This window comes from Sycon ciliatum, chromosome 8 (genome assembly GCF_964019385.1).
Source record: "Sycon ciliatum chromosome 8, ocSycCili1.1, whole genome shotgun sequence".
NCBI lineage: Eukaryota > Metazoa > Porifera > Calcarea > Leucosolenida > Sycettidae > Sycon > Sycon ciliatum.
In genome coordinates, this window is record NC_088650.1 from 16,415,079 (window position 1) to 16,428,501 (window position 13,423).

At 48.3% G+C, this 13,423-nt stretch overlaps 2 protein-coding genes across 2 annotated transcripts in view; both read left to right on the forward strand.

The window, feature by feature from the left end:
* The window catches only part of LOC135823863 (peroxisomal acyl-coenzyme A oxidase 1-like), a 15,285-nt gene extending 4,124 nt beyond the window's left edge, over positions 1–11,161 (forward strand). The window contains exons 3-18 of the mRNA XM_065336722.1: positions 416–578; positions 1,286–1,349; positions 1,988–2,081; positions 2,328–2,435; positions 2,772–2,891; positions 3,643–3,758; positions 4,167–4,339; positions 4,708–4,858; positions 5,319–5,381; positions 5,668–5,795; positions 6,166–6,339; positions 6,618–6,726; positions 7,198–7,341; positions 9,543–9,613; positions 9,997–10,132; positions 10,362–11,161. Coding sequence (XP_065192794.1) covers positions 416–578; positions 1,286–1,349; positions 1,988–2,081; positions 2,328–2,435; positions 2,772–2,891; positions 3,643–3,758; positions 4,167–4,339; positions 4,708–4,858; positions 5,319–5,381; positions 5,668–5,795; positions 6,166–6,339; positions 6,618–6,726; positions 7,198–7,341; positions 9,543–9,613; positions 9,997–10,132; positions 10,362–10,415 — 1,868 coding nt within the window. The 3' untranslated portion in view covers positions 10,416–11,161. The remainder of the gene's footprint in view (positions 1–415; positions 579–1,285; positions 1,350–1,987; positions 2,082–2,327; positions 2,436–2,771; positions 2,892–3,642; positions 3,759–4,166; positions 4,340–4,707; positions 4,859–5,318; positions 5,382–5,667; positions 5,796–6,165; positions 6,340–6,617; positions 6,727–7,197; positions 7,342–9,542; positions 9,614–9,996; positions 10,133–10,361) is intronic.
* Positions 11,162–12,291: 1,130 nt separating this feature from the next.
* LOC135823594 (prosaposin-like) lies at positions 12,292–12,780 on the forward strand. The gene has a single exon (XM_065336440.1). It carries the CDS (start codon positions 12,292–12,294, stop codon positions 12,778–12,780), a length of 489 nt encoding a protein of 162 aa, XP_065192512.1.
* The last annotated feature ends 643 nt before the right edge of the window (positions 12,781–13,423 follow it).

A 13,423-nucleotide genomic window follows, 5' to 3' on the forward strand; every position in this document is an offset into this window, starting at 1 on the left:
AAGAACGACTAGCCTAGAATTTCACTAAGCGCAGCATACCAATGTATACACGGTGACTCAACAGTGCATAGAGTGCAATACATGAAGATAAGACCGGTCTAGGCTAGGAGGCTGCCCCCCCCCCCCCCCCCAGTTCTCCGGCGACCGACAGACTGTACCTTCTGTCTTTGTGTTTTTTTCTATGTGCATGCCTATCACTGATTCTATGTGAGTGTGCATGCATCTGTGTGTGTACGTGTGTAATTTGTACTGTGTATGTGTGTGTGTGTGCGCGCGCGCACGTGTGTGTGTGGGTGGGGGGGGGGGGGGGGTGGTTGTGTCCACAGCCGTATCCCAAGATGCCATAAACAGTTAGGAGAGTTGATATCCTCTTTCTCTTGCCCTGTGATTTTCTGATTTCTCACTGGATACACAGAAAACATCATCTATGACGACCCCGTACTGTGCCGAGATGACATCTGCTTTTTATCTCGCCCTGAGGAATACAAGCGCGGTCTTCAGCGTTCCAAGCGTGCCGTGGAGCTGCACCGGGAACTCGGACTCGAGAGGGGCACGTTTGAATCTCTTATATTCTGGCAGTAAGTTGCGATTTCCTGAATTGAAAACTTAATTTTCGTCTTATGGGTGCGATGCGCTATATTCTCTTTTGTCACATCAACTTGATGAGTAGTGGTTCTGCAAGTGCCCTGTGCCATCAGCAGCAGCCTCTTTTGAAGCGTTCAACTTAAAAGACCTTCCTGTGCTATAGTGGTACAGTCAGACCTCGCTTATCCGGTCCTCGTTTATCCGGATCCCTCGCCATCCGGAAGAAAAAAGCTGGTTACATATTTACAGCATACGTGATGCATCCAACATAAACGGTGTTCGGTTATCCGGTTCCCTCGCCTATCCGGATATTTTTTTGGAAAACGGATGTGTGCGGTTAAGCGAGGTCTGACTGTAATCATTTTCCTCTTTCAGCCCCGGTGTGCTTGGGTGGGTGTCGGCACTCATGCGGGGAACACTGTCCACTGGCTCGGTGTAGATAGGGTATACACTGCGAGTGTGCACCATCGCGCACAGAGATGTCCCATCATACAGTGTGGCCACTCTACAGCCGTCCAGACCATCCGGTGCTTGAACACTCATGATTGGAGAGGAATAGTTTATTTATATTAATATTTATAGACAAACCCTCCTCGGGCTCAAGGGAACAAACGTTCAACAAAGTGCTCCTTTTGGCAGCGTTCTCATTGCTATTTCCCACCGCCTAATAATCTGGATGTGTTTCTGTGTGCTTGCACAGCGCCGTGGACGATGAATCCCTGCCCATTGGCCTTCACTTGTCAATGTTCAGCCATGTAATCAGGGTAAGGCCATCAGTTACCACATGCACTTGCGCTTTGCTCATTCAACTCTGATCGGTGCTGCTGATTTGTACAATATTACATTGTTACTGTGCTCGTCCATGATGGCAACTTTCCGAGCCGGGAAGGCATTTGCCCGCTGAATGGAAGAAGTTCGGGTGTTTTGCTTGTGCAAAGGTGTTTGTGTGAAATTGTGTCAACTAGCTATCCTGTGCTCAGAGGATGGAGAAGTTGTTTTTCAAACCTACACCGGTGAATGTATACAGGATGCTGGTGTCCCATGCAGTCAAGTGACTTGGGCTCTGGCAACTGGCAATTTTCACTGTGACCCAGTGACAATAGCATACGCTCATTCAATTTTACCCATGACATTGTGTCTGTATTTTACCCAATTTTCCCAAATTTTACCTGTGTGTCTTTTCATATATTTACTCAGTATCAGAGTTTCTTCAATCTTATTTCGATTTGAAGTCAGATGGTGAACCAATAATTATAATTTTTGTCGCACTCGCGGACTGTATAAGATCTGGTTACGTTGGTGGACAGTTAGTCATAACTCGTAACATTTTGTCCTTCTCCTTTTTTATTTCGATTTGTTCGTGAATATCCATATCTGGTCCCATTGTCGCATGTGACTGCAGAGTCAGGCCACTGAGGAGCAGATGGCCAAGTGGTTGCCCCTAGTCAAGAACTTCTCCATCATTGGCTGCTACGCTCAGACGGAACTCGGGCACGGTGAGTCTGCCAGATTTTACTCTCGTCATGTAATGCCACAGAAAAAGGCATGCATGAAAAGGTCTGCTTGAGTCAGCTTCAGGCTCTGAAATGCATTTCTCTGAAACAAAACTGCTGCTACTGTTAGGTGTTAGGCGTGCAAAATGACTCGTATCACAAGCACTTGCTCTTGCTAAGTATCTTTAAAAGAAGCGGAGCTCTCTAATGTCCGTTGTTTCTCCTTTGCCTGACGGTGCCGTGCTGTAGGTTCATTTGTACGAGGACTAGAAACGCGAGTAGAGTACGACCGGAGTCGCCAGGAGTTCATCCTGGACACGCCGACTGTGACGTCAATGAAGTGGTGGCCAGGAGGGTGTAAGTGGATGTAGTAGGCGCGTACATGCTTACTTGTATGTGTGTGTGTGTGTGTGTGTGTGTGTGTGTGTGTGTGTGTACGTGTGTGTGTGTGTGTGTGTGTGTGTATCTGTTATAACGTGCACACCATCACCGCCATAGCAAGTTACTAAGGTTGAGGGTATTGAGACACTGTCAGTCCAGGCTAGGGGTTTCCCTCCTTCTGCTCTCTCTTGTGTGGTACTGGTGGTAGATTCATGTACGATGTTGCACGTAATTGTCAAGCCTAACGTAACTCACTCGCTCTTTGTTTACTGACCTGTGTACTGATACTTGTACTTCTATGTGCTGATGCAGTGGGAAAAACAGCTACCCACGCGCTCGTAGTTGGACGCCTGTTCATCGACGGCAAGGAGCTCGGTGTGCACATGTTTCTGGTGCCGCTGCGTGACTTGACCACTCACGTTCCCCTACCCGGTAAGTACCCTATCTTGACCACTCACGTTCCCCTACCCGGTAAGTACCCTATTTTGACCACTCACGTTCCCCTACCCGGTAAGTACCCTATCTTGACCACTCACGTTCCCCTACCCGGTAAGTACCCTATCTTCCAGGGTACAAGCCGCACTGGAGTAAAAGCCACGCGCCCCGTTTTTTGCCACAAGATACAGACATCTACCTTATTTATCACCATTATTTTGATCATCGGAGTATACTAGTAAGCCGTACCCCCCCCCCCCCTTTGGGGGTGAATTTCGAGCGTTCAAAGAGAGTCTTACACTCCGGAAAATACGGTAGCTGTTCTCTCTCTCTCTCTCTCTCTCTCTCTCTCTCTCTCTCTCTCTCTCTCTCTCTCTCTCTCTCTCTCTCTCTCTCTCTTGTGACCCTTGGCATGCTTCTGGTGTGTTGAACTCGCACGGAGCTGCTGTCGGTCTAGGTAGTTCATACAGTGCGTAGTCACCCGGGCAGTATATCAGTGTACAAGTCTACGGTGCTGCTCGATGAAATCTGATTGCATGAGTGAAGTTTGCGTCCTGTAGCATTTCGCAGCCCAGTGTTCACAGGTCTAGGGCCGCGCCAAGCCCGGTGCGTGCTTGACTCACTTGATTGGATTTCATTGCGCAACACTGTGCTTCCACTGAGCTGATGGTGATGGTGATGCAGCATTGTTGTCCTCTAAAGAGTGTTTCTGTATCGTATGTGTGATGTTGCTCTTGTCACTTTTCAGGCATTTCGGTTGGTGATATCGGACCCAAGCTGGGATACGAATCACAGGACAACGGTTTCCTGGGTCTCGATAAAGTGCGTGTTCCGCGCGAGAACATGATGATGAAGTATGCAGAGGTGAGGGGGTGATACATAGTGGCCTCTATGGCTGGTATGTGTGTATGTGTCTGTGTCTGTCTGTCTGTATGTCTGTCTGTTGTCTGTCTGTCTGTCTGTCTATGTGCGGGGGGAGGGGAACAACTATGTTACTATTTATTGTGCTTTCCGGGCATGAAGCGTTTGTGTCCGTACTTGCAGGCTGCCGGGTGTTGCTCCATCTCATTTTTTCTTTGTGCATGACCATAATGGGAAGTGTTTTTATAGCTCCTACGGTGAAAGCATTCCTTGTGACTTTTGCTATGCATGCTTATGGGTGAGATGCTGCAGCTAGAACCAGTGCATCTTCGCAGTCTCGTAGTGATGGTGTTTGCTGTGCGGACAGCTAGTTATTCTCTGTAATGTTTTTTGGCCGTCGCATTTTCCTAGGTGACTCCAGACGGCAAGTATGTGCCTCGCACCAAGGAGAGCAAGATGTCCTACGGAACCATGCTGTTCATCCGTGCTCACATGGTCCTTAGTACTGGTATTCAGTTGTCCAAGGCAGCGACCATAGCCACTCGCTACAGTGCCGTGCGCGAGCAAGGGCACATTGATCCAAAGTAAGCATTTCCGATTTCGCTGCTGGAGCCAAAGCACACTTTTAAGGTTGTGTTAGATGTCATGGGAGAAGTGGCAGAAATTTGTTTCACGGTTCGCTTGAGACTAAGTTAAACTGAGTTTTGAGCATCCATAGGAACGCCACCACCCTGCAGAGATCAAAGTGTTAGAACTGGCATATCAAACCACTTGGATGTGGAAGCCTGGAAAGCAGAAGCTGCACGGCCCTATCAGAACATATACATGATTGAGCTGAAATCCGGAACGTGTCCGAGAGGTGTCCTTGACCCCGCTTTCCTTGCGGTTTGCTCTCACTGTACGAATGTCCTGTCATTGCTTGCTTTGTCATTGTTGCTGCTGTTGTCCACAGGCAACCCGAGGTAGCCGTGCTAGACTATGTGTCCCAGCAGCACAGTCTCATGCCCCTGGTTGCTACATCACTGGCCTACTTCATCTGCGGACGCTGGCTAACCAATATCTACTTTGGTCACCAGCCGGAGAATGCTGAAGAACTACAGGAGGTATGTAGTGGAGGGCTGGGAAGTGCAGGGCTGTGTAGTGCAGAGCTATGCATTGTAGGGGTGTGCAGTGCAGAGCTATGCAGTGCAGGGCTATGCATTGTAGGGCCGTGCATTGTGGGACTGTGCTGTGTTAGGCTGTGCAGTGTGGGGCTATGCAGTGCAGGGATATGCATGGTAGGGTCGTGCATTGTGGGTCTGGGGCATGATGGATACTCGTTGATTCACATGCTGTTGAGAAACTTCATAGAACTATGTCCGACATTCTTCTGTACGCCATGATGTTGTTGAGTGTACCTGATCTACTAGTGCCTGAAGTATGTTTGTGTTGCTATTAATGAGATGCTGCTGCTGCCGCTCCTACCACTGTTGCTTCCAATGCCGTTTCTGAAACCCTCACCACTACCACCATTGCTGCTGCTGCTGCTGCTGCTGCTGTTGTTGTTATCTTTGTGCCCGTCAGTTACACGCTATGAGTGCATGCTTGAAAGCAACAAGCACGGCTACAAGTTCACTTGGAGTGGAGGTAAGCGGTAATGCAACATGTCTGTTTGACTGCATGCGAACATATCTTCATCTTATAACGTGATTGACTTCAACTAAGATATGAGTGTGTATCTGTGTGCCCGTGTTTGTGTCTGTTGTGGGGGAGGGGTATAAAGAAATGTCTGGGCGACTATTTTAACCCAAACCTTCGCATGGCTATCTTAGTACCACAGACGAGGAATTTGGAACAGTTTCTGTGCTGTTGCTGCTGCTGCTGTGCGTGTGTGTGTGTGTGTGTGTGTGTGTGTTTGTATATGAATGTGTAGACCTGTCGGCGACGCTGTGGTGGACACGGCTATTCCGTTTTCAGTGGAATACCGTTGATCTATAAATGGGGTACGGCGGGTCAGACATACGAGGGTGAGAACATGGTCATGTGGCTACAGACAGCACGGTAAGAACTAGTTTGCTTTTTGTTCAATATCTGGTGGACACTTCCGCCCTGCTCCCTTTTTTTGCTCTTCCTCTTTCTCCTCCTGTCTGCCCTCTAATGGCGGTGTTGATGAAAGGCACTTTGTACATGAAACTTTTATCTTATCGTTTGCATTTCGCGAGTGTTTGTTCACGTGCATGTGTGTATGTGTGTGTGTGTGTGTTGTGTGTGCGTGCGTGTGTGCGTGTGTGTGTGTGTGTACGTGTGCACGTGTGTACATGTATGTATGTGCATTTGTTGCATGTATGTGCATGTATGTATAATGCACGTGTTGTGTGTGTGTCTACATGCCCATACATATATGTTTGTGTGCGCCTCTGTCCGTGTTCAGGTTCCTGGTGAAGTGCATCAAGCGTGTTCAGTACGGCGAGAAGCTAACCGGCAGCTCACAGTACCTGTCTCGCTGGCTACGGGCCGCGCCGAGCACAGCACCAATCCTGCACAATGCCGAAGCTCTGTCCAATCCAGCGGAGCTCCTGAAGGTCTTTGAATGCGCGGCAGCACGGTAATGGATGTAGTTAGCAAGGGAACTGTGTGCTTGGATTTAACAATGCAAAGTGAATATCACTCTCTGATGATCGCTGAAATGCGTGAAGCATGAAGTTACAGCTGCACAGCCTTTCCCCTCTGCTTTCCGTGCTTGAATTCAATTACTGTATGCATCTAAAGTGCTTTTTCAGCTTTGTTATTAGTATCGGCGACTAGTGTCTCGTCACTCTTGTGTCATCTTCCTGGATGCCACAATTCCTTGCTGATTTTGTGTTCGTCTGATCTGTGTTGTAGGCTTGTGGCTCTGGCGGGTCAGCAGCTGGATACATTCTCACGGCAGGAAGGCCTGAGCAAGGAGCATGCCTGGAACAGAGCATCGCCCTGGCTTGTGCGCGCCTCAAAGGTACGGTTGAGCAGCGGCTCTGCGCCATACCGATGATAATGGCTGCTGTGTTGTTCTAACTCAATAGACGGCGTGCATGGCTGAATCTGTGTCACCATCCCGGAGCATTTTATTTTTACTTGTTTATTTATTTATTTATTGTACTGAAGTGCACAGTCCAGCCGAGAACGGAATGGGAAGACAGAACCAAGCATGTTCAGCTAAGCCTGTAGCTTGTCATGTCCTGCAGTCATACCTTAGTCATGTGACAAGGGTATGGAGCCTCCTTGCTGAGTTGTTGTTTCACATTGACAAGGCGCTCGCATACCCCTTCACCCCATGTTGCTGTTCTCTGCCGCATCTCAGCACCCTCCTTAACTCTAGCAGAATTCCTGTACTAATACTAATGGTGCCGGATTATAATTAATGCCCTATGTCCGAAACCTTCTTGAGAGCTCTGCTGTTCATTGAACTGTTTGTGTACTGCTTCAGGCTCATGCGGAACTTCTCATCTACCAGCACTTTGCCGAGGTTCTGGACGACGAGATGAGCTCGGAGCTGCGTGCAGTCCTTCAGTCGTGCGTGCTTCTGTACGGCCTGCATCGCATCGAAGAGCATTCCATCTTCTTCCTTGAGGTAGGACCTTCCTGGGGGCCATACTCTGCATGTCTTTGGATGTTTGTTATGGGTAAGGGAATGTTTTTTTTCTCTTTCTCCTGCAGTATGTAACCAAACAACAGTACAACAAGAATCCCTTTCCCATCCAGCCAGCACTCCAGTACAGTAGGCCACAACAAAGGATCTAGAGAGCTAGAAGTACAATACGGGTAGAAAAACAGATCCCAAATAAAAGACCAAGCTTGTGGCCTATCTAAGCATGCACAGTGGAAACCAATCCATGGCAACTTAATCAGTGCCTTAAAGTACATGTATGCGCATGCAGATAAACCGATGTTGACGTTCCCATAGTCAGGATTCTACTGCACTTGTGTTAGCCATGCTGCCACTGTCTTGGAGTTCGTTGCAAGCTGGAAACGGCGAACTCCCCACTTAGCGGCAAAAGAAATGCCTTCTGCCGCAGCTTCTAGTTTTTGGTTTTGCTTTTTTTTTAACACTAAGAATACAGCCCTTCTGAGAGGCATGTGGAGACAAACACAAAACAAGACACGGGGGACGTAGGGACGACGTGCCGATGTACAGGGAGCAACTCGACCGACCAGAGGCCTCGGCGCTAGCGTTGCAACCTGGCATCGAAAACGGGGGGGGGGGGGGGGATAGGGGTGGCGACTGCAGGGTCAAGTAGCAGAAATAATAATTTGGTGTGAAAAGAAGAAAAAAGAATAACGCCCAAAAGCACTAATTTTTTTGAAGTTCTCCCAATCCTTTCTAAAATACTAAATACAAAATTGAGAAAAGGAAATCATAAGCCACGTACAAGTAGCGCTTGGATGAGGATCGTGGAGCAAACGGTCTGCAAGTAGGTTGTTCCAGGGAGTGATGGCGAAGAAGGAGAAGGATCGCAGGAGATAGTCAAGGCCTGTGCGAGGGGGGGGGGGGTGTCCACTTTAGCTGGAAGCCGTGATGCATCTGAAGTAGTTGTTGCCATGAGCGCAAGCTGGTTCACTTCCGAAAGTGACTGGTGAAATGCTGGGAGGAATGTGCTTGCGATGTAGAGTCATACACTGCATCTTGGCTGGCTCAAAGCAGATATGCCACTTGCGCCCCACTCCTCAAGGCTGTTGAAGGACCCCTGGAGGGAGGCAGTGGACTGCTGTAGATCGTCAGTGGGTTGTACTAAGCTGCACAGTGTTCTATCGTCTGCAAAGCTGCTCACTTGCGTTCCTGGAGTTAAGCATTGTTCAGTGTCGCGGGTGTATAAGAGGAAGAGGCTGAGTCCTAGGATGCTGCCTTGGGGGACACCAGTCTGGATGGGGTGCGCATCTGAAGTCTGGCCCCCCAACCCAACAACGCGGATACTTCGGTCCGGGTGAGATAGTCGTGTAGCCATACAAGCAGATCTCCATCGACACCGGTCTGCTTCGCTTTGTACAGCACTCTTGTGTGCGATACCTGGTCAAGCGCACCGGCAACATCAACAGCAAGGACCTGGGCACAGCCGCCAGTACTGATGGTGGAGACCCATTCGTGTTGGAGAGCCGTTAGTATGTCCGTGGTTCCTCTACCACGTCGGAATCCAAACTGGGTGTTTGGCAGCGCCTCATGCTTCTCCAGGTAGTTGACCAGTTGGGTGTTGACAATGCCTTCCATGACTTTCGAAATGATGGCTAGGAGTGATATTGGTTGGTAGTTTGGCAATGTTGATGTGTCGCTTGTCCTCTCAGGCTTACGCAGCCACCAAACAACTTTGACGATTTCTCCACTGACCTTCAGCGCCGCACCGGCAGCAGTATTGGATGTGTCACACCATAACTGTTACACGACATTGGCTTTCATCGGTGACCTCCACATCCCACACACCGGTAGCAGGATCATGCTGGCTCAACCGGCAAGCCAGTTTCATACAGTGTTGGACGAGGTTCGCTGGTAAGGGATCATCCCAGCCAAGCTTCTCTAGACAAGTCAAACATTTGAACTAGCTGCAGTGAGGACAAAACCACAATGCGACGGGATAATGGCTCGTCAACTGACCACACCGCTTGTACAAGTCACACTTCGTACTGACATCGGCAGGTGCGATATTGGATTCATCGTGCCGTGACCAACACCCTTAACCATTGGCAGACTCGTTGAGTTGCAAGCCAAGAACATGTGCATTTAATATGGCTTATGACGTGTGTTGATTGCTGTGTTGACTTTGCTGATTTGTTTGCTATCAGACTGGAACTCTCAGCACAACTGACATGCAAGCTGTTCATGACCACGTGGGCAAGCACCTGCAAATCCTGCGGTATGTATAGATGTGTGTCTGATTACTCCCTCCTCGCTCTACCAGCAGAGCGTGTGTGTGTGTGTGTGTGCGTGCGCGCGCGCGTGTGAGTGTGTGCGTGCGTGCGTGCGCACTGGTGTGAGTGTCAGTGTGTGTGTGTGTGTGTGTGTGTGTGTGTGTGTGTGTGTGTGTGTGTGTGTGTATGTGTGTTGTGTGTGTGTTGTGTGTGTGTGTGAGAGAGAGAGTGTGTGTATGTGTGCGCACGCGTGAATGTGTGTGTTCTGCGATATTCCGTATGGGTGTACAGTAGGAGTAGAAAACATTGAAATGAAGAGGAATTTTCTCTGTAGCTTCAGTTGCTTTACCTCCGATGTGTGTTTTCTGTGATCATGCTTCCGTGACAGGCCAAATGCGGTTAGTCTGGTGGATGCGTTCTGCCACCATGACATGAGCTTGCTGTCAGCACTGGGTGCAAACGATGGAGACGTGTATCAGCGTCTGTATGACATGGCGCGGAAAGCGCCGTTGAACAAGACACAGGTCAGTGACACTGCTCTAATGGGGTTGCCATTGTCCGACGTTTTTATTTTATTGGCTCGCCATTCGACTCTTTCCATTCGACTCTTTCAGTTTAGCTCTCACGAAATGTTGAACTGGGAATTGCAAGGAAAGCTTTAGTTTATGACCATATTATGTACATGTAGGTCTGCAGTTCAATGAGGCTTGGTGTTTCGCCATTCTGTGTTTGTGTGTGCACGCTCTGCCGCAGGTTGCCGATGGTATTCACCAGTATCTCAAGCCCGTTATGAAAGCAAAGATCTGAGCTTATCAGAGTTATTTTCCAGTTGAAAATCAAGTTCATCGTCGTGAAGGAGGGTGGAAACTGAACCAGTCTGGTTGATTTCTCTTGCGGAAAGCTTGCTGGCAAGTGCTTTCCCTGCTGTTTTCTGTGTGTTGGTTAGTGCTGTCGGATCTGTGCCCTTAGCTACCACCCTGGGTGTTTGGAGTCATGGGCAGATTCTCTTCTTCTGTTCTGGTTTTCTGCTGCTGCTGCTGCTGCTCTCTCTCTCTCTCTCTCTCTCTCTCTCTCTCTCTCTCTCTCTCTCTCTCTCTCTCTCTCTCTCTCTCTCTCTCTCATCCCCCATCTGCCTTGCTGTATGTGGTACAGTATTTCCATGTACAGAGTAGACTGTCCAATGATGGTGTCTGTAGGGTAGTACGTTTCACCGATCTTTGTCGTCATTTTCTATTTTACGCAGACACATAATGAGAGATATTACACTCCCCAATGCCAGGATGTACCCACACTCTAGCACTGACCTTGTGTGGATGCTCCCAAGTTAGCTGACGATTACCAGCAGATTAGAGTATCAATTGAATGTTGTCCTTGTCCCGACTTTGCTCACAATCCGTGTCCCTGAACTCGTACGAGGGATGCATTGCGTTAGAGGCCACGTCTATCTTTTTATATTTTATTTCTACTTTAAATTAATAGGTGAAGATTCGTAGCTTCATAGGCAATTTCTCCGCATTTTACCAATATTCTTTCTCATCTGGACAGTGTTCTGATGTTCCGTGTTCCCGTGTTCTGTGTGGTTCTGGTCCAGTATACAGCTAGCACAACAGCTGCTGTCCGTGGAACTCAAAGTTGTTTAAAAAGCAATAGGACTAAAAGATGCGGGGATTAAGCTTCCTCCTCTTTCCAATCAACGTTTCGAACTGTTAAAAATGTTATACCCCCCCCCCCCCCCATAACAGGAACGCTAGGCCGGTGTTTTTTGGCCACTGCATCAATTATTAACTATGAGCAAATTTCTCAATATGCGGAGACTCCACTGTAGCCATCCACAATATCCATACAATGTATGGATATAGTGGATGGCTTCAGAGACCGTTTGGAGAGCGGTCTCTGGGCTGCATCAATCGCTGAAAGAAAAAGATACAATTATTCGAATTTTCGGGCAAGGCGGCCCATCTTCAGGAATTGTAGCCCAGACTGTTTAGAGTGTTGTGAAGATGTATGAATATGAGCAATTTTTTTTTTTAAGTTTCTTGCTCAGGTTCAGGTCATGTGTTGCGTTGATGGCTTGCCTGTTCAGTTTTCACCTGTTTACGGCAGCTATAGCTGCTATGCATCATTCATGTCCCAGGACTAGGGTAAAATCTGACAGTATTTACAAGCCCATCCCGGCCTTGTGTAGTCTTGATCTTTGCTTAGGCCAGGTCTTGGGTCTCCTGGTCGATCTATTCTACATTTTGTAGACCATCTGGAAAAGCATGCGATGTAATCATTCTTGATAAAATTAATGGAGTCTGGAAGGCTGGATTATCATGTGACTAGACTCCCCGCGCTGTAAGCCTGTCATCATGGTCATCTGCATGCAGTGACTGTACTCTGTAGTCTGTACTGACATGTAGCTAGGCTTGTGTTGTTAGTTAGTTGTAGCCTATGTAGGCCAAGCTTTGTACTTGTAGCTTACACTAGTTACAGGTCTTCACTTCAGTGCCAGATATCCAGAGCTCTGCTAGCTCGGAAGTACCCCGACACAACTACATTTTGTACATGACTTGAACTACATGTAACTGTGCACGGATCGGTGGACAGACACAGTTGAAAACAACGCGTGCTTATATTTTTATAATCTAGTTGTCGATTCGAAACATCGAGGCGAAGTGTCCACAAATGATAGCAGTCCATCATGCTGAAATCCATATTCCTAGTTACTCTGCTCGCCGTTGCAGCTCATCAATTAGCTGCAGGCAATGGGGACGGCGGGGCTCCGGCAATGTCGAAGCCAGCTTCAGGCAAAGTGACCGGGATCTCTGGTGCTTTCCGGAAACTCGTAAAATTGTTGAGCGATGCAACGCCAACATTGGAGTGCAGCCTGTGCGAACTGGTACTAAAAGAGATTATCGCTGAGGTCGCAAAGAACAGCACGCAGCAGAAGTTGATCCATGGCATGGAGGACGTTTGCCAGAAGCTGCCTGACGTTGACGATTGTGTAGATTTCTTCAAGCAGTATGGCTCGCAGCTGATCGACACCGTGTTGCTTCTACTCCCTCCCAAAGCGGTGTGCACGTTCGCGAGCGCCTGCCCCAACTCTACAATAACGTTGCCACTGGCACCAGCAAGTGCGGAGCAAGGGAGCCGCGAACAGGCAGCTGCTCCGCTAAATCCGAGGCTCTAGGTTAGGTGAGACGAGTCGGAGAGCACCCGGGACTGATGTTGATATGATACTGGAGCACGCCTTGCTCTGGTGTATGGTGTGGTATGGTATGGCGGAGCCGCCAAGTGAAAAGAGAAACACATCACCATGGCATAATAGTTAGGTAAGACGTGATTCCGTCACTGAATGAATGAACATTGCTTTTACGCCCATGTAGGGTGCACCCCTTTGCCCTATATTATCGCGCCAATCCTATTAGGCTAGCATTCTGTGTTTCAAAGTCGATAATTTTTAGTCATTTCTCCATGTTGGAAACTTGTGTGTGATGCTAAATTCTGGGTTATCCGAGCCCATCCTTGATTATTCCAATTTGAACAGAGTACTATTGATTACTAGCGATAGATCTTCTATTCTCTTACATGGAGTCCTGATTTTTTTCTACAAACTGTGGTAGCCCATGGGCTCCAAACTGGTTAGAATTGATAGGCCATTGCCCTTTGAAAAGGGTGGTGAGTAGGGTCCAGCGGATAATGCCGGCATTATATTCGGCATTATAAGACTATCCGAGCATCAGAGCATTATGGAGCATTAGAAAGGAACAAAACGAGCATTATGTGAGGTTTGAGCGGCATATTGACGAGTTTCATAGTGGATAATATCGGGA